The sequence below is a fragment of the Mauremys reevesii genome, linkage group 6 (genome assembly GCF_016161935.1).
Source record: "Mauremys reevesii isolate NIE-2019 linkage group 6, ASM1616193v1, whole genome shotgun sequence".
Taxonomy (NCBI): Eukaryota; Metazoa; Chordata; order Testudines; family Geoemydidae; genus Mauremys; species Mauremys reevesii.
The window spans coordinates 38,991,433-39,017,988 of record NC_052628.1 but is presented as its reverse complement, the minus strand read 5'-3'; the positions used below and the strand labels follow the sequence as shown (position 1 = coordinate 39,017,988).

Genomic DNA, 26,556 nt, shown 5'->3' with positions numbered 1-26,556 from the left:
TAGGTAGCTAATTGTGTCATCCTATTAATGTAGTACAGTTGAGCTCACAATTAGAGTAAAACTGGAGGTCCAATGATCACAACAGCATTCCCCTGGGAGGTGCGAGAGGGCTCTGTGCGCTGCCCTTGCCTGCAGGCACCGCCCCCCCCACCCCCGCAGCTCCCATTGGCTGGGAATGGGGAACTGTGGCCAATGGGAGCTTCGGGGGAGGTACCCACAGGCAAGGGCAGCGCGGTGAGCCCTCTGCCCCCGCCCACTCCTAGGGGCCGCAGGGATGTGGTGCCAGCTGCTTCTGGGAGCAGCACGGGGTCAGGGCAGGCAGGGAGTCTGCCTTAGCCCTGCTGTGCTCCGCTGCCACCCCAGAGCTGTTCAGGGTAAGTGGTGCCAGGCTGGAGCCTGCAGCTCGCTTGCACCCCACACCGCAACCCCCTGCCCTGAGCCCCTGCTGCACCCCACACTCCTGCACCCCAACCCTCTTCCCTCAGCCCCCTGCTGCACTCCTCCTGCACCCCAACCCCCTGTCGAGCCCCCTGCTGCACCCCAACCCCTTGCCCTGAGCCCCTTCCTGCACACTGCACCCTCTCCCACACCCCAACCTCCTGCCCCAGCCTTACATTCATGGCCCTACATGCTATTTCCCCACCCAGATGTGGCCCTCGGGCCAAAAAGTTTGCCCACCGCTGAGCTAGATACACAAATGGGCTTATGTGCCCAAGTCCAACAACTAGGTGCCACCGACATTCTCAAACCCCTCCGCTCAGCTGCCACTTAACCTTGCAGGTGCCTAAAGTCTACTAGCATCTAAGTCTCCATTGGTAGGCAAGTGCTCCAGTGAAGAACTCAGCTGCAAATAGCGAAGGGAACAAGTTCTGCCATCTTTCATTTTGAGTGCCTTCAAAATTTGTCCACACCAATGTCTGCATGTCAAAATCAGGCCATTGTACATCTATTAAAGCTAAAAGCACAAATATGAATTTTACCTAAAAGTAGGTGCATATACAAAACCAAGACTGGCTAAGAATGTGGCTGTTGTTTCCGCTATCAAGAGACACTGAGGTAAGCAAGGCACAGCTTTTCACATTCTAATTAGCAATAGTCCCCCTATGGACCTGAGAGTTAAACTCCCACTAGCAGACACATACACACCTAGAACATGTACAAAAACTACAAATCCCTTCCACATTTAGATCAAATAAGTTCATCACAATAAATACCAAAGACATGAATATTGTAAATTACCATCACTATATTTTATATGGATTGTCAGTTCACTCCGTCAGTGAGGTAAAAAGAGAAAACAGCTGGGGTTTATAATATTCTGATCACTGTTTGAGTATACTTTTGGATATAACTACAAGGATTTCTAAATAATTTGTTAGGTAGAGCCTAACACGGAACTTAATTTTCTTCTATTGTTTATGTTTCTTCAGTCCAACGCTGACCACAAGCAAAATGCCAATTTTTTCAGAGTGATATTTGAGTGATTCCTCTTTCTTTAAATTATGCCCTGCTTATAACATAAAACTTTCCTGAAAATACTGTGAAATCAGAGTATTCAGAAAGTACAAGCATGAACAACAGAGAAAATGTTGCAACGTTTTCCTCCTGTCACCCTCATGATATATAGCCAGGAGATAGAATTGTAGCCCATATGAACAGACAGACAAAACAGATGAGTGAGTCCACAGATCAAAGCAAAAGAGGTTTCTCTTCCTAGGAAAAAAAAAAGTTAGCTGTTCTGGAAGAATGAACTCACTGGCACTCTTTTCACTTCCAGCAGAGTAATGAGTGGCATAAGAAGAGGAGAAACAGAAGAGACCAAAAAGAAAAATAAATTGAGGAAGAAAGGTAAAGAATGAAAAAGGAAAAGAATGAGTAACAAAAACAAAGAATAAAGGGAGGCTGACCCAAATGCAAATAATGGAAAATAAAAAGGAAGAAAAAAAGCCAGAGAAAAGGGGGAACGAATGAAAATCGAAAACAAGCAAAGAATTCAAATCAAGGAAAGAAAATGAGAGAAAACACAGGACTGACACAAAAACAAACAAACAAAATAAAAACCAGAATGGCAAAAGAAATGTGAAAAACCAGAAGGTTTTAAAAGATGAAATGTTATATAAATGTAAACCAAAACTAAGCCTGCAGCCCCTCTCCTCTAAGCTGACGTACCACAGCTAAGAACAAGGTTCTTAGAACTGCTCTGGCTGCCAGTATACACTAGTGCTCCCACCATTGCTAGTACCAGTGGAGCTGATCTGGTGTTACAGCAAGTTAGAGAACTGTACAAAAATCTGAGTGTAGGCACAGCCCTGGTTTACTGGGACAGGCAATAAATGTGCCCTGTTCCCAGAGTCTGCCTTAGGGAAAACGGTGCCCTGGGAGAACTTTCTTTGGCACCCTTTATGTACTGCTTCCCCAGCAGCGGGCAGCCGCTCAGCAGGCAGAGCAGCAGCAGCTGGAGTGATGGTGGTGTTGCAGTTGTCATGCTGCTGGGAGGGTGGAGAGGGTAGGCATGTGAGTGCCTGGCTCCTGCCCAACAGCCCCTTTTATCCCCTCCCACTGCCTCCCAGGTGGGCATAGCCCTTCTGCAGCCTCTTGACCACAGCGCCCTGGGCAGTTGCCCATGTTGGCCACCCATAAGACTGGCCCTACCTGTTCCTAAGGCAGCCTGCATCCACCACTATTGCTCCTTGCAATAGAAGACTCTAGAAGAGTTCCATCACCATTTCCCATCTGTCACGTCTTAACATTATCTAGCTATCCATTTGGCTTTGGATGCTATACCCTGTGTGTGTGCACACACCACAGACTTCTACTTCCAAAATAATTAAACTATTTTCCTGAAAGCTGTGGAGAGAGGGAGGGAGAGAGAGCGCGAGCTTGTTAATCTCTGTTCTTAAATGCTTGGGAGGTGCTTAGATACTAGAGTACTGGGGTGGGGGTGACACACGTAAGTACCTAGACCAGTAGACACCAAATCTGAACCTCACCTGAATACATCTGCTTGAGCGTGATCTCACTTGTTTATGTGAGCCATGTGGTGTTGTAAAAACCATGTCCCCATGCAGCATTCCTCCAGGACTTGCTGCTTCCTGTCCATCCATCCATCCACAATATCAAGCTATGAAAGCCCTTACCCTAGTAGCACCCATTCCATTGCCACAGAAGCAATATGGTCTCTCCCTATATCACGTTTCCATACATCATGGACATATTTTACCAATCACCATCTTATCATTTCCATAAGTTTTGCAGTTCACTGACAGTAATTATCTATTGTCACATAATTCAATTGGTGACCACTATCCACTGCCAACTGATTTTACTTTATCTGTCTTGTTACACTGTCCTTAGTTTCACCTCTGCCCATTCCTGTGTTCCTCTTCCCCACTATCAGATTACCTCTCCTCTCCTCCAAGTTCTTGTGCTGTCACAGAACCTTCCAGCTCCCTTGCCTCAGTTTCACTAAATTGACAACTTCATTAAAAAGAATGAATTAAGGCTTTTTTGCTCACAGACAGCAGAATACTAATTTTCAGTCACTACATAAAGATGTAAAAAGTATTAATCATGGTACCACGTGTCCTGCAATGGTTAGAAAAACATTTCCAACATCAAGTAGTATGCTCTTCTAATCTTCCAGACTATTGAATTAATGCTGAGTCAGTATGTTTTTAGTCCTCTATATAAAATGATATATAAAATGATTAACGTGTGGAACTGGCTTTATTATTCCATATCCCAATACAATATTGAATAGTTTTTACCTCTTTTAAACAAACATAGCTCATTAACAAATACGCCTTAATTTAGTAGATGGAACTAGCATATATTTTTTTGGATTTTAGACTGACCTCAGAGGATCATTATAATACTTACTCACAGAAATTACCTTAAATTGTCATTACAATTTCAGTCTAGACAAAGGTGCAATTTAAACACTGTTGGTGGGCTACATTACTTCTGCAAAACCTGAAAAGCTGAGTGCATATTAAAAAAAGGCAAACTGGGTGTACTTACTTAATAAAAAGGCAATAGACTGAGTACAAAAACTGTGGAACATAATTAGTCGAACTAAAATAAAGGATGTACAGTGTCTGAAGTCCAAACAAGAACAATTACTGAATAGAAGACAATTCAAAACTAAAAATCTTGGGCTATTATTAAGGTTCATGCATAGAGCAAAAATCTCCCTAATTTTTACGTAAGGAAAACTGAAAAATTAATTAATAAACTTATATCTGTATTAAAGTCAGATCGTAGATGTCTCATAGCATTGACTAGCACATTGGAAGGGAATACTGTATATAACAAACACTGGTGAAAGATCAGATCAACTTACTTTCTTCAGAATATTTAGCATATAACCTCAGAAGAATGACTAAATATATCCATTTGGATCAGTTAATCATCAACAACTTTTGTTACTACTTCCTTTAGAGGCAGAAAAGACTTTGGTTTAGGCTGAATGAACATTTTTCTTTAAAGTGTTGAACAGATGATATCACCTAGGCTTGCTTGTTGAAGTAGTTCATTTTACTACAAGTCTTTGCAGGTGACTCCACTGCCAGAATGGATGCTGGAGGAAACAACATTATCACACCAGCAATTTGTAGGTCCTCTAAAATATCAAGGAAGAACCCTGAAAAAAAATGTTTTTTTTCTGTGTTTTTTCCTGGCCTGGGCCTGTAGCATAAGATGTACATATCTTTTTGGACAAGTACTTTTTTAGGGATTCTTAACATAACATTCAGCTCAGATATTTTCATCAAATTACATGAATTCTCAGTTTTCACCACAAAAGTATTGCAGAATTAAAATTGAGAATTTGGAACATTATGTGATCTCCAGGTTAAAACTAGAAATAGTCCATTGTTCGCAAAGAACAAGGTTGATGAGGGGGAAAAAAAAGCTTTTCTTTATAAGGACTAATGCACCAGAGGCTTGTTGCCTCATTTTTTTTTTTTTTTTTAAATGTTACTCAACATGGTCATTAAGGACTATTTTTCTTAAAATAAGATTAAAGTTGTGAGTAACCAGTCAACTGGGATACTGCATTTATCCACAGAAAGTCCATTAGGTCCAAAAGACATGACATGATGCTAGTGAGAAAATGTGACTATTTTGGTTTTGTAATGACTTCAGAATCACCCATATGTAAAAACAACAACGATTAGTTCTCTGTACAGCATGGAGACTACAGCTCCTGACCCAAAAGGGAGTTGCATGGGCGTCACTAGATTATTTTAGGGGGGGTCGCAGTATTGACATTCTTACTTCTGCGCTGCTGCCTTCAGAGCTGGGTGGCTGGAGAGTGGTGGCTGCTTGCTGAGGACCCAGCTCTGCAGTCAGCAGCACAGAAGTAAGGGCAATACCATACCATATAATCCTTACTTCTGTGCTGCTGCTGCTGCTGGCGGTGGCTCTGCCTTCAGAAGCACAGAAGTAAGGAGTAGCAGTACCGCAACTCCTTTTTGGGTCAGGACCCCAACAATTACAACACCGTGAAATTTCAAATTTAAATAGCTGAAATCATGAAATATAAGATTTTTTAAATCCTATGACCATGAAATTGACCAGAATGGATCGTGAATTTGGTAGGGCCCTACTTATCAGTAATAATCCACACATACAACATATTTACTGCATTTCCCTATCCTCCTTCACAAAGTATGTTAAGTAGTTTGATGAAAGAAGAGGGGTGCTTTAAACAGAGAACACATGCTTGTAGAACAGATCAGTATGGAATACTCTAATGTAAATTCCAGATTTTGTCCCAGACAGTGTACAAATGTAGAGAAAATTTACAGCGTTTACTATAAGAACATGTGAACTGCCATTCCGGAACAAACCAGTGATGCATCTAGTCTAATATCCTGTCTCCAGCCATAGCCTGTACAGTACCTGATACTTCAGAAGGCAGCAAATCCCCTCCCCAAATGAACCCCGCCAACTGTGCAACACTATATCATGTGGGCCACAGGATGGGGAAGAGGGTAGGGTTTCCTTGGAACAAAATCACATTCCATTTAAACTGCATTCTGTTCTAGTTTTCGTAACTTAAAATTCAAAATTTTATTTAGCACACCCCACCCCTAAAAAATTCTGTATATAGCTAAATGCATGTTGCCTACATGTTACAAAGCCAGATAACGTTGTGAGTGTATGTAGCAAAAATGGTATACAATACCTCGGATGCTTAAATTGGGCTGTTAGACACTGAAAATATATTATTTCTTCATCTTTCTCTAGCTTAGCAATAAATAAACCATAAGATTTTGAGGCAGTAAATGCAATGCTAGACATCCCTAGAGTAAAGCGTGGATCATCTCTGAATGTGTTAAGTGAACAAGGAGCCAAATCCAAGCCCAGATGCCTGGTCCAAATAAACTTAGACATGGAGAAATAAAAACTGTATTTCTCTGGCATGGACAACTGCTAGAAACATTAGAATAAGTAGTATACCTTTGGCAGAAGGACCATTTTGATCAAATACAATCTTCCATACATTCAGCAGTGGGAGAACAATTAAATGATGGAGGTTTTGATCATATGCTGGCAGTGTGAGGTTGGGGTGGAGCAAGGATGAGGAAAGAAAGGAATTTACTGCTTATTTTTTACCAGCTTAGTGGCAATACTAAGACCCAAATAAACATTTATTTTTTGCCCAACAGAGTAGAAATCCCCCTCTTTCCAATGTGTTTTTAATACAGATCTCTGGCATTAACTTATTCTTTAAAGGGGCCTGTAGCAATCAAAGAAATAATTTGATAATTCCTTTTTTAAAGGTAGCTTGGTAAATCAATAGCCTTAGCAAGAGAGATCCAATATGGGGCCTGATTTTCCAGTCTAGCCAAGGTACATTTGCTTCAGTCTGAAAAGGAGGGGAACAAACGTGACTCTAATCCATCTTTGTGTTCATGAACTGGAGCAGCATTTACTTTTTCATTCCCCAGGCTAGAGTAGGCATGACAAGGCAGCCTGACTCTTGGTTTTCAGGAACTGACTGCTGAGAGCACACTTACCAAACTGAGCCCCAAAAGCACATAGGCAAGGGAACATTGTGAATCCCACTAGGGTTTTGGTGTGAGTTAGTGCTGAGTTGCTGGGTCCTGTCCAGCTCTAATTAGGACACAGAATGCCAGACCTAGCAATTTGAAGGTTTGGTTTCAAAGCTGTTTCTGAATCAAGTGGACAGTGCTGAAGATATCCTGGAATCTGTGCTAAGCCAAGTAGATCTTTGTGATAATACAGCCTGTAATTGGACATGATCTGCTGAGATCATGAATTGTGACTTTTCTAGGTTTATCCTCAGTCTTAGAGATTGAAGCCTGGTCTACACTACGCGTTTAAACCGGTTTTAGGAGCATTAAACCGATTTAACGCCACACCCGTCCACACTAAGAGGCCCTTTATATCGGTATAAAGGGCTCTTTAAACCGGTTTCTGTACTCCTCCCTAACGAGAGGAGTAGCGCTAATATCGGTATTACCATATCGGATTAGGGTTAGTGTGGCCGCAGATCGACGGTATTGGCCTCCGGGCGGTATCCCACAGTGCACCACTGACCGCTCTGGACTGCAATCTGAACTCGGATGCAGTGGCCAGGTAGACAGGAAAAGCCCTGCGAACTTTTGAATATTTCCTGTTTGCCCAGCGTGGAGCTCCGATCAGCACGTGTGGCGATGCAGTTAAAAATCAAAATAAAGGAAGAGCTCCCGCATGGACCATGCGGACGTGATCGCTGTAAGGGCAGGCAAATCTGTTCTATCAGCGCTCCGTTACAGAAGACGAATTAAAAAACATTTTAAAAAAATCTCCAGACAGACGCCATAGCAGGGGCTCAGCGCACTGCTGCGTGACAAGCGTAACTGAAAGCCAAGGAATCAAATGGACGCTCATGGACTGGAGGACTCAAGCTATCCCACAGTTCCTGCAGTCTCTCTGAAAAGCATTTGCATTCTTGGCTGAGTTCCAAATGCTTCTAGAGTCAAACACAGTGTCCGCGGTGGGTCAGGGCATAGCTTGGCAATTTACGCACCCCCCCACCCACCCCCAGAAGTGAAAGGGAAAACAATCCTCTCTTGACTCTTTTACATGTCACCCTATCTTTACTGAATGCTGCAGATAGACGCGATGCTGCAGCACTGAACACCAACATCCTTGCTCCTCCCCCCCCGCCATGGGTGGCTGATGGTGCAAAACGACTGGTACCCGTCCTCATCATCAGCCTATTGGCACATGGGGCAGTGCAAAAGGGCTAGTAACCATGCTGACTAGCATCCGTCAGGTCGATCAAGGGCGCCTGGCCCTAATTTTTCCTGGTAGATGGTGCAGTATGGCTGATAACCATCATCATCATAGCAACAGGGGGCTGAGCTCTGTCAGCCCCCACCCTTCATGTGTAAAAAAAAGATTCAATTGCCCCTGGACTAGCAGAGGGATGCTGGGCTCCTCTCCTCCACACTCCTTACTGTCCTGTCTGGACTATCATAGCAGCTGGAGGCTGCCTTCCACTCATTTCTCACTAACAAGTCAGTGTGTCTTATTCCTGCATTCTTTATTACTTCATCACACAAGTGGGGGGACAATGCTACAGTAGCCCAGGAAGGCTGGGGGAAGAACGGAATCAACAGGTGGGGTTGTTGCAGGAGCACCCCCTGTGAATAGCATACAGCTCATAATTTCTGCAGGATCTGACACAGAGCAGCTGTGCTCTCTGATACAGTGGTTCTCTAGTACACTTGCCCATATTCTAGGCAGGACTGATTCTATTTTTAGATACCAAAAAGGAGGGATTGACTCAGGGAGTCATTCCCAATTTTGGCTTTTGCGCCCCTGGCTAAGAGCAGCCAGAGGCACTTATGACAGCAGCAAATGGTGCAAAACGACTGGTAGCCATCATCATCTTTTTACCAATTTATGGATTGGTAGATGGTGCAGTATGGCTGGTAACCATCTCTGCTGTCATGCAAAAGCAAAAGCATGCTGCTGTGTAGCGCTGCTGAATCGCCTCTGTCAGCGGCATCTAGTACACATACGGTGACAGTCACAAAAGGCAAAACAGGCTCCATGATTGCCATGCTATGGCATCTGCCAGGGCAATCCAGGGAAAAAAGGCGCGAAATGCTTGTCTGCCGTTGCTTTCCCAGAGGAAGGAGTGACTGACGACATTTACCCAGAACCACCCGCGACAATGATTTTTGCCCCATCAGGCACTGGGATCTCAACCCGGAAATTCCAAGGGGTGGGGGAGGCTGCGGGAACTATGGGATAGCTACGGAATAGCTACCCACAGTGCAACGCTCCAGAAGTCGATGCTAGCCTCGGACCATGGACACACACCACCGATTTAATGTGTCTAGTGTGGCCGCGCGCACTCGATTTTATACAATCTGTTTTACAAAACCGGTTTATGCAAATTCAGAATAGTCCCGTAGTGTAGACGTACCCTGAGCGAGCTGTCTGTGTGTTGCACAGAGCAGACTGGAGCTCTTCTAGCAACTTTGCTTTTATGAGCAATATGGAAAGATGTGGACACCTTGCCTTCTTAGGTGAGTTGCTGCCATTTTAACACATTTGTTAAGTACTTGTAGAGCAGTAGATAAAAATGAAAATTGGACTAATTGAAATTTCCTCCTGCAAAACAGAGGAATTGTGAGGATTACTACCTACAAGGAATGGTGGCTCTAGACCTGGAATTGGATTCAGAATCTGTGATGGAGTATGAGGAGACAATTAATTGGGCAACACCATAGAATTCAATATCCACACCAAGATGTGCTTCTGCCATACAGAACTTGGTTCCTGTGAGAGGCTTTCCCTTCAGCTGCAATAGATCTCTTAGCACCAATGAACTCATGGTTCCAGTCTTCTTGGAACCAGAGGAGGCATGTACACAGTCTTGGGAATGCTGCTGCTATCTCTTCTTTCTCTTCTCATAGATTCTTGGCACCAACGAAGAGCATCTTGGACCAGGGTCTGGGATTAGTATAGGCCCCTACAAGATAGTGTCAAAAAGGCCCGGAAAAAGTGTCTTTTAGCACCGGATTCTTTTTTTTACACTTCCAGGAGTGTGGAGAAGGAGGTGGAATCAGTTCAGAGTCCAGATCCATCGTACATTTCATCTGTTCCATAACTGGATCCCCTTGACTGATAACGCTTTATCCGCAGCTCTCATGCACTTTGGTGGAGGCTTTGTGATCTGTGTTGTACTGAGGAGCACAGGCATTCCATGGCAGTTCATACATTGAAATGAGGTCTTTAATGTAGCGGGACATGATCAATTAATTGCCTTGAAAATTAGGACCAAAGCCTTGAACTGTCATTGGAAGCTGACTGGGAGCAACTAGAGGGACCTGAGCATGGTTCTGATGTGCACACAGTGGCTTAAATCAATGGAAAAGGTGGGCAACCACATTCTGTACTAGCTGGAGCTGGTGCATCATCTTTACATTCATCCTCAGACACTTTTAATTACAGTAATCCATGATAGGTGGAGATGACAAATGTATGGATCACTGTGACCAGGTCCTCTTCTGCTATCTGGCTGTCCAAGGTTAGTGAAGAGTCAAACAGGACCCCAAGGCTTCACAGCACTTTGATGAATGGGGGCTGCATGCCTTCAATGGAAGGTGGAAACAGCTTCTTGACTAGTTCTTCAAAGCATCTCCCCTTTCTGACTGGTGTCACTTAACTTTTGCCTTGGTTCAGCTTGTACCAACTGCTCTTCATCCATAAACTTATTTCTTGTAGGTGTTCTGATAGTGGTAGTTGCATGAGTTGGCCATGAGATATATAGCTAAGTTTCATCAGCACACTATTAACAGCCAAACCCAACACATCTCACTATCTCTCCCAGTGGTGCATGTAGATGTTGAAGAGACGAGGGGACAGTATGGGTCACTGTGGGACCCCACATATGAAGGCCTTTAGAGGAGGGGGAACAGTCATACTTCATCACTCTGTGGAGAGGAACAACTGAAGCCAATGTGATTGGCTTTGTTCTATCTACTGTTGTACCCTCCATGATCTCTGAGAGAGAAAAAACGTAGCTCCATCTGCTCCCTTCTATGGCAGGGGAGGCCAAACTTACTGGCCACATACAACAATTTTCAGAAGTTCAAGAGCCGGGGCATATCTGCCGGGGGCCGGGACTTGGGGCTTCAGCCCCGCTCCTGATGAAGCCCTGAGCCCCAGCAGGTGCTGCCTGCTGGGCAAAAGCCCCAAGACCCCCTTCCCCGCTGGGCAGAAGCCCCTACTCCACCCTGCTGCAAGGCGGAGGTCCTGCGCTCCGCCCCCCCAGTTTGGTATGTGGAGAACTGAGGGATGTGGGGGGGGGCTCCGCGAGCCGCACTTTAACGGTAAAAGAGCTGCATGTGGCTCGCAAGACACAGTTTGGCCGCCCCTGCTCAAGGGTCAGCAGGTAAGTAAACAGGACCTCATGATCAATGTTATTGAGGGCAGCTGATAGATTTAATATCAGCATGGACACCTGATCCTAATATACCAGCATCAATCAATGCAAAAACTGCAGTCTCTGTGCAAACCACCCAAGTCTGTACCTAGACCCACCTACAAGCTTCAGCCAAAGCAATCTGACTTAGGCATCTAGGTGCTATGAGAGTTTTCTTGCCAAAACCTAAAGCACAACATGGTCTATTGACTTCATAGATATGGTCAGGAGTATCCTTTCTATCGTTATGTATGGTGTATTTATATGCAGTAGAAGGTTTTTTTAATTATATGGCTACAGATAGGGTCCATTGCTGGTTGTAAAAATTTGAGACTCCCTGAATTTTGTAGAGAAGAATGGATTTTGCTGCTGCAGACAGTACATGTAATCACTGCCACAGAACGGTCATAAAGTTCTGAGGACCTCAGTATATGTCCCGGTAAGGATTCCTAAATTTAAAATTAAAACTATATCACGTATTTCTCTTTAGCTCTCTTAACAACACTCCAACTGCCTTGTTAGACAGTAAAATCTGGTAATAATTATCAAACACCATGCACACTATTTACAATAGAGTCATATTTCTTTTATTTCTTTTTTTGCATAAAAAAGTAGAATGCTGCTGAAAAGTACCCAAATGTCTGCTGTGCTCCATGCCAATACAGCAGCTCAGCCAAAAATGCAAAGAGAAAAGTTTGCCAAATAAAAGAAAACATAACAAATTTGTAATGGTTTCTATCTTGACAGAAAATGAAAATTATGCCTCAATGTGTGGCCACTCATGTGGACACATAAAAATATCTTAGAGACAATAATTTTACCTCAGATAACATACCCTGACAGTAGAGCACAGCATACTGGCTAGCTTCCACTTCCCTTAAAAGCAGCAACCATGACTGACAAAATGGCTTAGGAATCATATAATTTATGCCTATCACACAAGCACATGCCATGCACTCATAATATTTACTAGAAATCATCTTAAGAACAAACACTGCCTTTTGAGGGGTGGGTTGCAAGTAAGAGACAAGGAATTTTTAATGTGAACTTGCCACAATTGGATCAGTCCAGCTGAGGACACTGAAAGAAAAGGAAAAGGAAGAGCAAACCTTTCTCCCAATAAAACAAAGTTTAATTTTAGTTTCCAAAACACTCTAGTGTTTGTGTATATATATAGTTTATATACTGATTAGGGCTTATCTACATTGCGCCACTCTGTGTACTACAGGAGTGCAGACGTTGCTAGTGCAAACTTAAAGGTTTATGTATTATTGTGGGCCAGGATTGTACGTAACCTCTCGAGGCGGGAGATGTGACAGATGTGAGTCCAAGGCTTTCAAAGGACTACACTGAACAATGTGCCAGACAACAACAGACTTTTGAAACAGAAAGTGTTAAGTGGTTTTCCTGGGCAATATGTAGGGGGAAGTGAATTCAAATGCTCCATCTTTGGTTATACAAAAACCCAACCTTTTGAAACTATACCCTGTGGAGAGGGTCTTGTCTGCTGATTACTTGTTACAGAAGACCAAGTTCAGAAGCCTGAGCTGTATTAAAAAATGGCTGCTCTGCCCAGCTTGGGTTCTGGTTCTGAATCTGAGACAGTTATGAACTTATAACCACGGGGAAAACCAGTGGATTTTGAAGGACTGACACCTACCACAGTCCCACGTTGGAGTTGGGTTGATTTCTAGTAAGCTTTTTAGCATGTGTGGAGGTTATTTTATGGTTTAATACGTTTTCTCTGTAATGCTCAACAATAAACATGTTTGCTTATAAAGAGCTGCTGTGTGGTAAATTATAACTATGGGCAATTGAGCTGTTCATAACCTCTAGAAAGAAAGCAAAGCACAGACACTGGCCTTTTGGGTGGTCTGGCTTGCTGGGGATATCACAGTGTAGGCAAGGAACTGTGCAGCTTGGAAAAAGCCCAATCAGGAGGAATAGAGATGTAGATCTCTGCCCAAGAGAGGTGACAGCTGAGGAGCCAGGAGCCTAGACTGGGAGCCCTGAGGGACCATGGAGAGGAAATACAGAAGTAGTTGCCCTGAACTGTGACACATATTTACACAAAACTGGTGTAAATTGTCATTGTTCCTTTTAAGTCTATGGAGCTATACCAGGGGTGGCCAAACTTACTGGCCCTCTGAGCTGCATACGACAATCTTCAGAAGTTCGAGCGACAAGGCACACATGCCGGGGGCCGGGGCTTGAGGCTTCAGCCCCGAGGGAGGTGCCTGATGGGGCTTGGAGCTTCAGCTGGGCTGAAGCCCCGAGACCCACCTCCTGCTGCAAGGCAGAGGTCCCAAGCTTCCCTCCCCTCATCCAGTCTAATAGATGAAGAATGGGGTGAGGGCCTGTGGGGCTCTGCGAGCTGTACTTTAATGGTAAAATAGCCAGATGTGGCTCATAAGCCACAGTTTGGCCACCCCTGAGCTATACACTAGCTGAGGATGTGCTTCCTGGCTTCTTAAATTAACATGCCTAGAACCCCGACCAGGAATATTTTATTTGCTACCCAAGATCCATAAACCTGGAAATCCTGGACGCCCCATCATCTCAGGCATTGGCACCTTAACAGCAGGATTGTCTGGCTATGTGGACTCTCTCCTCAGGCCCTATGCTACCAGCACTCCCAGCTATCTTCAAGACACCACTGACTTCCTGAGGAAACTACAGTCCATTGGTGATCTCCCAGAAAACACCATCCTGGCCACTATGGATGTAGAAGCCCTCTACACCAACATTCCACACAAAGATGGACTACAAGCCATCAGCAACAGTATCCCCAATAATGTCACGGCTAACCTGGTGGCTGAACTTTGTGACTTTGTCCTCACCCACAACTATTTCACATTGGAGACAATATATACCTTCAAGTCAGCGGCACTGCTATGGGCACCCGCATGGCCCCACAATATGCCAACATTTTCATGGCTGACTTAGAACAATGCTTCCGTAGCTCTCGTCCCCTTACGCCCCTACTCTACTTACGCTACACTGATGACATCTTCATCATCTGGACCCATGGAAAAGAAGCCCTTGAGGAATTCCACCATGATTTCAACAATTTCCATCCCACCATCAAACTCAGCCTGGACCAATCCACACAAGTGGTTCACTTCCTGGACACTACTGTGCTCATAAACAATGGTCACATAAACACCACCCTATACCGAAAACCTACTGACAGCTATACTTACCTACATGCCTCCAGCTTCTATCCAGGACACACCACTCAATCCATTGTCTACAGCCAAGCTCTAAGATACAACCACATTTGCTCCAATCCCTCAGACAGAGACAAATACCTACAAGATCTCTATCAAGCATTCTTAAAACTACAATACCCACCTGCTGAAGTGAAAAAACAGATTGACAGAGCCAGAAGAGTACCCAGAAGTCACCTACTACAGGACAGGCCCAACAAAGAAAACAACAGGCGCCACTAGCCGTCACCTTCAGCCCCCAACTAAAACCTCTCCAGCGTATCATCAAAGATTTACAACCTATCCTGAAAGACGATCCCTCACACTCTCAGATCTTGGGAGACAGACCAGTCCTCGCTTACAGACAGCCCCCTAACCTGAAGCAAATACTCACCAGCAACCACACAACAAAAACACTAATCCAGGAACCTATCCTTGCAACAAAGCCCGATGCCAGCTCTGTCCACATATCTATTCAAGTGACACCATCACTGGACCTAATCACATCAGCCATAACATCAGGGACTCGTTCACCTGCACATCTACCAATGTGATATATGCCATCATGTGCCAGCAATGCCCCTCTGCCATGTACATTGGCCAAACCGGACAGTCTCTACGCAAAAGAATAAATGGACACAAATCTGAAATCAGGTATCATAACACTCAAAAACCAGTAGGAGAACACTTCAACCTCTCTGGCCACTCAGTAACAGACCTGAAGGTGGCAATTTTGCAACAGAAAGACTTCAAAAACAGACTCCAAAGAGAAACTGCTGAGCTTGAATTGATTTGCAAATTAGATACCATTAACTCTGGCTTGAATAGAGACTGGGAATGGCTGAGTCATTACACTACTTTAATCTATTTCCTTATGATAACTATCCTTACACCTCTTTTCAATTGTCTGTAATTGACCATCTTGATTATCACTACAAAAGTTTTTTTTTCCTGCTGATAACAGGTCATTTTAATTAATTAGCCTCTTAAAGCTGGTATGGCATCTTCTCTGTATGTATATGTACATACTCTTCTTATATATTCCATTCTATGCATCCGATGAAGTAGGCTGTAGTCCATGAAAGCTTATGCTCATATAAATTTGTTAGTCTCTAAGGTGTCACAAGTACTCCTGTTCTTTTTGCTGATACAGACTAACACGGCTACCACTCTGAAACCTGTCACATTAGCTGTGGAATTCCAGACGCAGGTAATGTAAATTTGCATGGGATTAAAGTACAGAATATGACTAAGGGCTTGTCAATACAGTGATTTCGTGCATGGCAAGCCAGAGGGTGAATCTACAATGCTGTAGCCTGCTGCATACTAAGTGGTCATGTGTTGCTTGCACTAAAAGTTCCCTAGTTTTTTCAAAACAGCAGTAGATCAAAGCATACTAGGGAACTTTTAGCATACAGCAGCAGGGTCCACATAGCCATTTAGCACATTGCAGGATGGTGTGCTGTAGACTTGCACGCCGGCTTGCTGTTATTAAATCACTGTATAGACATGCACTAAATTTGAAGGAAATAGAATCTCAGCTGAGATGCTACTGGTTCCCGCTACTTACTCTAGGGAGAGGGCGACTGGCAAAGAGAATGAACTACCTTGCTTCCTCCCGGAGAGGCCCTGAAGTAGGAATAGGGAAGCAGACTGTGTGACCTTCTCCAGAAGAGAGCCTACCACTACAGGTAAGTGAGATGGTGGGGAAAAAAAAAAAAAGGGTTCTGGTTCAAAGATGAGTGAAAATCTGGAGTAGGCCTTATTTTTCCCTAATCAGATTTGCCCTTCCCTAATATAATGCATTAAAAATCCTTACCATCCTTCATCATCCTCTACTTCAGGTTCAGACATTTCATTTTCAGGAGTGTCTGCTATTGCCTGAGTCAGCTTTGATTTGAATCGGTCCAGCAGTGCCAGCGTCTGAAATGAAATATCTTTTGTTTTACTAAAGTTTTGTAACAATAAAATATGCAATACACTTATGTTTGGATTACCTGAGGAATAGTCAATTGAGGTGGATAAGAAATTGTTCAAAAAACATATTTGAGGAAGATACTCCCACACAGTTCACGAATTCCCCGTCCCCATCAGTGATTACCATGTTGCCTTTTTGACATGACCATAAAATGTATTTATATATAATACACACGCAATAAAATGAACAGCACCTTTTTTTGGGAAATTTGAAAAAAAAAAAAAAAAAAAATAAAAACTTGAAGCAAAATAAGGGTAGCTCAGAACTTGTTTTATTAATATTATTACCACTTATAAGGTAAATAATGTAAAAGGACAGTAAAAACAACTGTTGGGAGGCAAGGTCTGGTGTAACAAACTTAATGAAACCATTGGCTTTTAATGTGGTCATTCAAGGTCATTTATTATCATTTTAACAAACAATAGATGATAAATTAATAATCCTCCTGCAAAGAACAACCTCCAGATAATTTATGAAAGTGGATATAAACAAACTATATATTGCTATTGGTATATTAGAAAGAGTTATAAATATTAATACCTAGAAGTAATGTAAGGAATTTGTTATAGGTTATTAACTTTGGTCAGTCATCTACAATGCCTTAAGCATATTTACTTAAAGGATCAATTACTTACTAAGAGTAAGGTAATCAATAAACAACACAGACTACTGAGGACAATTACACTGTGGAGATTTGTCATTTTTCTCAATGAAATCAATGAAATAAATTAAAAATAATTCAGGCTTTGATGTCGTAATTTGGTTGACATTTACATACTATATTTTACAGTGCTGATACAACCGTTCCTATTCTGTACTAACATTTTCAAAAAATTGTAACAGTATGTGAGGGGAAATATTTTGTGTGCATGTGTGTGTGTATATATTTTTTTGTGATATATATATCACAAAAAATTCTCAGAGCAACGTAACTGACCAAGTATTTTACCAACTACAATTGGTTAATAACTTAGATAGGTTAATAACTAAATCACACAGTGTTTTATTAGCATGTGCTGCAAAGAGCCACAGGGGGCACATTAAAGAGCCACCTGCGGCTCGCAAGCCTCAGCCTGAGTATCTCTGCTGTAACTGTACTGATACATTATATCATAATCACAGTCACTTAAAGCTGTTATTTTGTTCTGTAAAAGACCTCTGTATGACTGCTTTTATTTTTTAAATCTAGTTCTAAAAGTAAAAAAGAAAAAACTTTTTGAAGCTTATGAGTTCTTTCACTGCTTTAGTGTAGCATTAACAATGGGTTTTTTTTGTTTGGTTTGGTTTTTTGTTTGGGAAAAAACAAATGCGGTTGCATTTAACGTCCATATTTTGTGTTTAAGAAAAGTGGGAGGGGAAGAGAGAGAAGAAAAATTTCAGAACTAAAGATTTTGCACAGCATAATAGCTCCACAGCTTTCTCCAGGGATGCAAACAAGTTGCTTCCCTCCTCCCACTCCCCCAGTGGAGGCTTTGTCTGTGTGAGCAGGGGAAAGAAAACCCCTGGCCACTTAAGGGTTGTAAAATTCATTTTGTTGCATTAGCAGATATCCAGTACAGGTTCAACAGGGGGTCTAGCTCCCTCAGAAACTGGAGTTAGAAGTGGATTAGGAGAAGATTAGTTGGTGTTGATCCTGCTTTGAGCAGGGGGTTGGACTAGATGGCCGCTGAGGTCTCTTCCAACCCTAATCTTCTATGATTCTATAAGACATCTCATAAAGAAGATGGGCAAAGAGACTGGGGCTCCTCATGTGTGGTACAGTGAGGAAACAATCTCCTTTCCCTAGCCCATTGACCCTCTGATGAGGGCAATGTCATCCCAATAGCAGTACTGGGACCCAGCAGAAGGGAAAGATGTCTGTGTGGCGGGAGGTGGGTTGGAGGGGGGCTGATGGCCATCCTCCTCCAGGTAGTACACTCTACAAAGGAAGAATGACCTACACTGGATAAGTTATTGCTGGATCGTACCCAGATATGTTACTTAATAAAGTTGTGGCCTTGTTAAACTATGTTCCTGGTGTCTTGCCTGTCTTCCTGCAAAGTCAAGGACAATGATCGTATTGTAGGTATTCACCTCAGCTGATTATGATCCACTTTGCCAATGGAGCTTTAATTTCTTTCACTGAGAGTTAATAGCCTTTGGAGCTAAAAATTTCCATGAACTTTTTAGTTCAGAGCTAAATTAGCTTCATGAACTAAAAGCTCCATCATTCCTTGCTATGAAGTTATTAAACTTCAAGTTTCCAATCTCTTTCGGTAGCAGAACATTTATATTCATAGAATCATAGGACTGGAAGGGACATCAAGAGGTCATCTAGTCCAGTCCCCTGCATTCAAGGCAGGACTAAGTATTATCTAGACCATCCCTGACAGATGTTGTCTAACCAGCTATTAAAAATCTCCAATGATGGAGATTCCACAACCTCCCTAAGCAATTTATTCCAATGCTTGACCACCCTAACAGTTAGGAAGTTTTTCCTAATGTCCAACCTAAACTGCCCTTGCTGCAATTTAAGCTCATTGCTTCTTGCCCCATCCTCAGAGGTTAAGGAGAACAATTTTTCTCCCTCCTCTTTGTAACAACCTTTTATGTATTTGAAAACAGTTATTATGTCCCCTCTCAGTCTTCTCGTCTCTAGACTAAACAAACACAGTTTTTTCAATCTTCTCTCAGAGGTCATGTTTTCTAGACCTTTAATTATTTTTGTTGCTCTTCTCTGGACTTTCTCCAGTTTGTCCACATCTTTCCTGAAATGTGGCACCCAGACAGGACATAATACTCCAGTTAAGGCCTAATCAACATGGAGTAGAGCAGTAGAATTACTTCTTGTGTTTTGCTTACAACACTCCTTCTAATACATCTAAGAATGAAATTTGCTTTTTTTGCAACAGTGTTGACTCATATTTAGCTTGTGATCCACTATGACCCCCAGATCCTTTCCTGCAGTACTCCTTCTTGGGCATTCATTTCCCATTTTGTATGTGTGCAACTGATTGTTCCTTCCTAAGTGGAGTACTTTGTATTTGGATAGAAAACTGGCTAGATGGTCGGGCTCAACGGGTAGTGATCAATGGTTCCATGTCTAGTTAGCAGCCGGTATCAAGTGGAGTGCCCCAAGGGTCGGTGCTGGGGCCGGTTTTATTCAATATCTTCATTAACGATCTGGAGGATGGTGTGGACTGCACCCTTAGCAAGTTTGCAGATGACACTAAACTGGGAGGAGTGGTTGATACGCTGGAGGATAGGGATAGGATACAGAGGGACCTAGACAAATTAGAGGATTGGGCCAAAAGAAATATGATGAGGTTCAACAAGGACAAGTGCAGAGTCCTGCACTTAGGACGGAATAATCCCATGCACTGTTACAGACTAGAGACCGAATGGCTGGGCAGCAGTTCTGCAGAAAAGGACCTAGGGGTTACGGTGGACGAAAAGCTGAATATGAGTCAACAGTGTGCCCTTGTTGCCAAGAAGGCTAATGGCATTTTGGGTTGTATAAGTAGGGGCATTTCCAGCAGATCGAGGGATGTGATCATTCCCCTCTACTCAGCACTGGTGAGGCCTCATTTGGAGTACTGTGTCCAGTTTTGGGCCCCACACTACAAGAAGGATGTGGATAAATTGGAGAGTGTCCAGCGGAAGGCAACAAAAATGATTAGAGGGCTGGAGCACATGACTTATGAGGACAGGCTGAGGGAACTGGGATTGTTTAGTCTGCAGAAGAGAAGAATGAGGGGGGATTTGATAGCTGCTTTCAACTACCTGAAAGGGGGTTCCAAAGAGGATGGATCTAGACTGTTCTCAGTGGTAGAAGATGACAGAACAAGGAGTAATGGTCTCAAGTTGCAGAGGGGGAGGTTTAGGTTGGACATTAGGAAAAACTTTTTCACTAGTAGGGTGGTGAAGAACTGGAATGGGTTACCTAGGGAGGTAGTGGAATCTCCTTCCTTAGAGGTTTTTAAGGTCAGGCTTGACAAAGCCCTGGCTGGGATGATTTAGTTGGGTTTGGTCCTGCTTTGAGCAGGGGGTTGGACTAGATGACCTCCTGAGGTCCCTTCCAACCCTAAAATTCTATGATTCTATGATTTGTCCTTATTGAATTTCATCCTATTTGCTTCAGACCATTTCTACAGTTTGTCCAGATAATTTTGAATTTTAATCCTATCCTCCAAAGCACTTGCAATCTCCCCCCCCCTGCCCCCAGCTTGGTATCATCTGCAAACTTTATAAGTGTACTCTCAATGCCCTTATTTAAATAATTGATGAAGATATTGAACAGAACCAAACAAAGAACTGATCCCCACAGGACCATACTTGATATTCCCTTCCACTCTGGGAATGGTTTTCCAACCAATTATGCACCCAGCTTATAGTAGCACCATCTGGTTTATTTATGAGAAGGTCATGCTAGACAGCATCGAAGTCAAGATAGCACATCTACTGCTTCCCCCCCAATCCACAAGGCTTGTTATCCTGTCAAAGAAAGCCATCAGGTTGGTTTGACACAATTTGTTCTTGACAAATCCATGCAGTTACTTGTTAACTTATCATCTTGTATCACTCCATGCAGCTGAAGAAGGGAAAGGTGTCTGTGTGGCAGGAGGTGTTATTCTGGGTATTGAAGTTAAGATGACTGACTGGTCTGTAATTCCCCAGGTTGTCCTTATTTCCCTTTTTACAGATTGGCATATTTTCCCTTCTCCAGTGCTCTGGAATCTCTTCCGTCTTCTATGACTTTTCGAAGATAATCACTAATAGCTCAGATATCTCCTCAATCATCTCCCTGAGTATTCTAGGAGGTATTTCATCAGACCCTGATGACTTGAAGACATCTAACTTGTCTAAGTAATTTTTAACTTGTTCTTTCCCTATTTTAGCCTCTGATCCTACTTCATTTTCACTGGCATTCACTAGACGTACAATCGCTACTAACCTTTTTGGTAAAAAGGAACAAAAATGTCATTTAGCACGTCTGCCATTTTCACATTTTCTGTTATTGTTTCCCCCCATTACTGAGTAACAGGCCTACCCTGTCCTTGGTCTTCCTCTTGCTTCTAATGTATGTTTTCTTGTTATCCTTTATTTCTTTAGCTAGTTTAATCTCATTTTGTGCCTTGGCCTTTCTAATTTTGTTTCTACATACTTGTGTTATTTGTTTCTATTCATCCTTTGTAATTTGACCTAGTTTCCACTTTTTGTAGGACTCTTTTTTGAGTTTCAGATAATTGAAGATCTCCTGGTTAAGCCAGGGTGGTCTCTTGCCATACTTCTTATCTTTCTTACACAGTGTGGTAGTTTGCTCTTTTGCCCTTAATAATCTCTCTTAGGCCTGGTCTACACTACGAGTTTATGTCGAATTTAGCAGTGTTAAATTGAATTAACCCTGCACCAGTCCACACAACGAAGCCATTTTTGTCAACATAAAGGGCTCTTAAAATCGATTTCTGTACTTCTCCCCGACGAGGGGAGTAGTGCTGAAATCAACATTGACATTTCGAATTAGGGTTAGTGTGGCCGCAATTCGACGCTATTGGCCTCCAGGAGCTATCCCACAGTGCACCATTGTGACTGCTCTGGACAGCAATTTGAACTCGGATGCACTGGCCAGGTAGACAGGAAAAGCCCCGCATACTTTTGAATTTTATTTCCTGTTTGCCCAGTGCGGAGCGCTGATCAGCACAGGTGACCAGGCAGTCCCAGAATCAAAAAAGAGCTCCAGCATGGACCGTACGGGAGATACTGAATCTGATCTCTGTATGGGGACATGAATCTGTTCTATCAGAACTCTGTTCCAAAAGACGAAATGCCAAAACATTTGAAAAGATCTCCAAGGCCATGATGGACAGAGGCCACAACAGGGACTCAACACAGTGCTGCGTGAAACTTAAGGAGCTGAGACAAGCGTACCAGAAAGCTAAAGAAGCAAATGGACACTCACAGAGGGAGGGGTGACTGACAACTGTAGCTATCCCACAGTTCCCGCATTCTCCGAAAACCATTTGAATTCTGGGCTGAGCTCCCAATGACTTAAGGGTCAAAAACATTGTTGCGGGTGGTTCAGGATATATGTTGTCAGCCCCCGCCCCCTCCCCCCCGTGAAAGCAAAGGGAAAAAAACAGTTTCTCGCCTTTTTTCAATGTCACCGTGTCTACTGGATGCTGCTGGTAGACGCGGTGCTGCAGCGCTACACAGCAGCATCCCCTTGCCTTGCAGACGGTACAGTATGACTGGTATCCGTCATCGTCGTCCCGTGGATGCTCCTGGCTGGCCTCAGTGATGTCAGTCGGGGGTGCCTGGGCAAAAATGGGAATGACTCCAGGTCATTCTCTTCTTTAAGTTTTGTGTAATGGAGATTCAGTCCTGCCTGGAATATCATGCCAGCTGAAGGCTTCTGCCTCCGGTTGCTCTCCCAGTCAGCAGCACCGCGCAGTCATGCCTACCCCCGTCTGCCCCTTGCTACCAGTGCTCACAATCAGATACTTAGACCTCTACATTTTGCTGCAAATAAAAAAATTAAGCTGCCATTTAGAACTGTCCCCCAACATACATATCCTGGGACATTTTGTATTTTGCCAGTGTCAACCAAAGGCCCACACACAAATGGAGATTCAGTCCTGCCTGTGCTTCTATCCTAGTGCTTATCACAGATTCCCATTTTCAGCTATAGGCTGAGCAAGTGTAGAATGGTGGTTCACTCTACTACGCTGTAAGCCAAACGCCCTGCCTGCCCCCCTTTGATCTCTGCTTGCAGAGGCAATAAAGTCAGCGTTGTTTCAAATTCATACATTCTTTATTACTTCATCACACAAATGGGGGGATAACAGCCACGGTAGCCCAGGAGGGGTGGGGGAGGAGGGAAGCAACGGGTGGGGTTGTTGCAGGGGCACCCCCTAGAATGGCACGCAGCTCATCATTTCTGCGGGATGTCTGGTGCTCTGACCTGGAGTGGCCGTTTGCCTCTCTGGTTCTTTAGTAGGCTTGCCTGATATTCTAGGCACGACAGACTCTCCATTAGACAAAACTTAAAGAAGAGAATGACTTGGGGAGTCATTCCCATTTTTGTCCAGGCACCCCCGACCGACCTCACCGAGACCGGCCAGGAGCACCCATGAAGGCAGCAGACGGTACTGTAAGACTGGTAACCGTCTTTGCTAACTTGCAAAGGCAAGGGGATGCTGCTGTGTAGCACTGCAGTACCGTGTCTATCAGCAGCATCCAGTAGACATACGGTGACAGTGAAAAAAGGCTGAATGGGCTCCATGGTTGCCGTGCTATGGTGTCTGCGCAGGCAATCCAGGGAAAAGGGTGTGAAATGATTGTCTGCCGTTGCTTTCACGGAGGGAGGATTGACTGACGACATTTATCCATAACCACCTGTGACAAATTTTTGGCCCCATCAGGCATTGGGATCTCAACCCAGAATTCCAATGGGTGGGGGAGACTGCAGAACTATGGGATAGCTACCCACAGTGCAACGCTCCGGAAGTCGACGCTAGCCTCGGTACATGGATGCACACTGCCAAATTAATGTGCTTAGTGTGGCCGCGTGCACTCGACTTTATACAATGTTTCCAAAAATCGATTTCTGTAAAATCGGAATAATCCCGTAGTTGGACATACCCTTAGAAATACTGCCAACTCTTGAACTGTTTTTCCCTAGGCTTGCTTCCCATGGTATCTTACCTACCAACTCCCTGAGTTTGCTAAAGTCTGCCTTCTTGAAATCCTTTATCTTTATTGTGCTGTTTTTCCCTCCTCCCATTCCTTAGAATCATGAACATAACCATTTCATGATCACTTTCACCTAAGCTGCCTTCCACTTTCAAATTCTCAACCAGTTCCTCCCTATTTATCAAAATCAAATCTAGAACAACCTCTCCCCTTGTAGCTTTCTCCACATTCTTAAATAAAAAATTGTATCCAATACATTCCAATAACTTGTTGGACAATCTATGCCCTGCTGTGTTATTTTCCCAATATATGTCTGGATAGCTGAGGTCCTCCATCACCACCAAGTTCTGTGCTTTGAATGATTTTGTTAGTTGTTTTAAAAAAAAGCCTTACCCACTTCTTCTTCCTGGTTAGGTGGTCTGTAGTAGACCCCTAACCTTTGTATTCAAATACATACATTTATAAAAAGTGTAATGTATGCATTTAGGACACATTATTTTCTGCTTCACAGTTTCACGTTTTAAAATATTCCAAATTTTGTTATCTAAAAGCCCCCTCTATTTTAAACTTAGCAAAGCACATTTGCAGAAGTGCATGGGAGGTCATGGCCACCACACAATGGCAACTCTATGTGGACAGTATCAGAGGGGTAGCTGTGTTAGTCTGTAGCCACAAAAACAATGAGGAGTCTCCGGTGGCACCTTAAAGACTAACAGATTTATTTGGGCATAAGCTTTCACGGATAAACCCCCCCACTTCTTCAGATGCATGGACTGAAAATTATAGATTCAAGCATATCTGTAATTTTCACTCTATGTATCTGAAGAAGTGGTTTTTTTTAACCCATGAAAGCTTATGCCCAAATAAATCTGTTACTTTTTAAGGTGCCACCGGAGACTCCTCGTTGCCTGTGTGGATAGCCCTTCTCTCCAGAAGTTTTTTGGGGCAAACTCATGGCACTTTCAAGCATAGCAATACTGATGTTCTGACTGAAGAACTGACTGGAAACTTCACAGATTTTCCCAGCACCTATGCCTGAATAACCCACATAAGGGATCACTCAGTCCTCTTTTTTTTAATTAAGCCAACCTTTCTCTTGGAGTGAAATTTTGTGTAATACAGTTGAAGAAATAAGAAACTTTTCCAGAGTTTTCGGTGAAACAGATTTTCTTAGTGTCAGTTTTATTATTTTAAGCAACTACCTGCTCTTCACGAGATATCCCTTTCTTGGGCTGCTGCTTCCGCAGATCTTCATACTTTTTCTTCTCCTGTAAATATTCCGTAACTATGCTGTTTGGATCAGCTTCTTCCTCTGAAATAGAAAACAATTTTTTTTGCTAAACAAGTGCAGTGAAAATATACTTTGTGATTTAATATCAGTCTCCAGGCTTGTCATGTCTTCTGAATTACCAGACAAAACACCTTATGAAAAGCTTTTGGATATATAACTTTCATTTAAGTCTCTTGCTGTAAGTCACTCTCTCCACCCTCAAATCATTTTTGTGGTTCCAGCTTACCAAAAGATCCAGGTCAATCTATATGACTCCCCTGTCCTCATTATTTACCATTCCACCACCATGTGCATTATCCCAAATTTCATCAGCAATGATTTTATATTTACTTTGAGATCACCGATGAAAATGTTGAATAGCATCAGGCCTGTCCTGACCCCTGTAGGACCCACTAGAAACCCCATTCAATGATGATTCTCCAGTGACAATTACTTTTTAAGGCTGGTCAGTTAGCCAGTTCTTAATCCATTTAACGTGTGTAATACTGAGATTGTATAGTTCCAATTTTCTGATCAGAATATCACGCAATAGTCAAATTTTTACAAAATTCTAAGTATATTACATCCATGCAGATACCTTTGTCAACAAAACTTGTAATCTCATCAAGCAATGAAATGAAGTTTGTTTAGCAAGAGCTGTTTTCCATTAAACCACATAACTGGCATTAATTATATTCTTATCCCTTAACTCTTTATTAACTGAATCCCATAACAGCTTGTCCATTATTTTGCCTAGGGCTGATGTCAAACTAACTGTTCTACTGTCCCTCAGGCCATCCTGCTTGCCCTTTATGAATACTGGCACATTAGCTCTCTTTCAGACTCAGCTTACATTATAAAACAAGTGTATGAGACAAATTAATAGAGAGAGGGGGTGGGAAAGAAGATAAGAGTAAAAGAAATAAGATAGATAACTGACCGGCTAAGCCAAAAGTTCCTGATTGTTTCAGGT

The 26,556-nt window shown here is 43.0% G+C and overlaps 1 protein-coding gene across 3 annotated transcripts in view; it reads right to left on the bottom strand.

The window, feature by feature from the left end:
* The window catches only part of CWC27 (CWC27 spliceosome associated cyclophilin), a 214,709-nt gene that overhangs the window by 9,117 nt on the left and 179,036 nt on the right, over window positions 1-26,556 (bottom strand). For 2 of the 3 annotated variants that reach the window (XM_039544098.1, XM_039544099.1), the window contains exons 12-13: window positions 25,516-25,625; window positions 16,484-16,587 (exon numbers count right to left, since the gene is read on the bottom strand). The exons of the other annotated variant lie outside the window; for it this stretch is intronic. In XM_039544098.1, coding sequence (XP_039400032.1) covers window positions 16,484-16,587; window positions 25,516-25,625 — 214 coding nt within the window. The remainder of the gene's footprint in view (window positions 1-16,483; window positions 16,588-25,515; window positions 25,626-26,556) is intronic. 3 annotated transcript variants of the gene reach the window in all.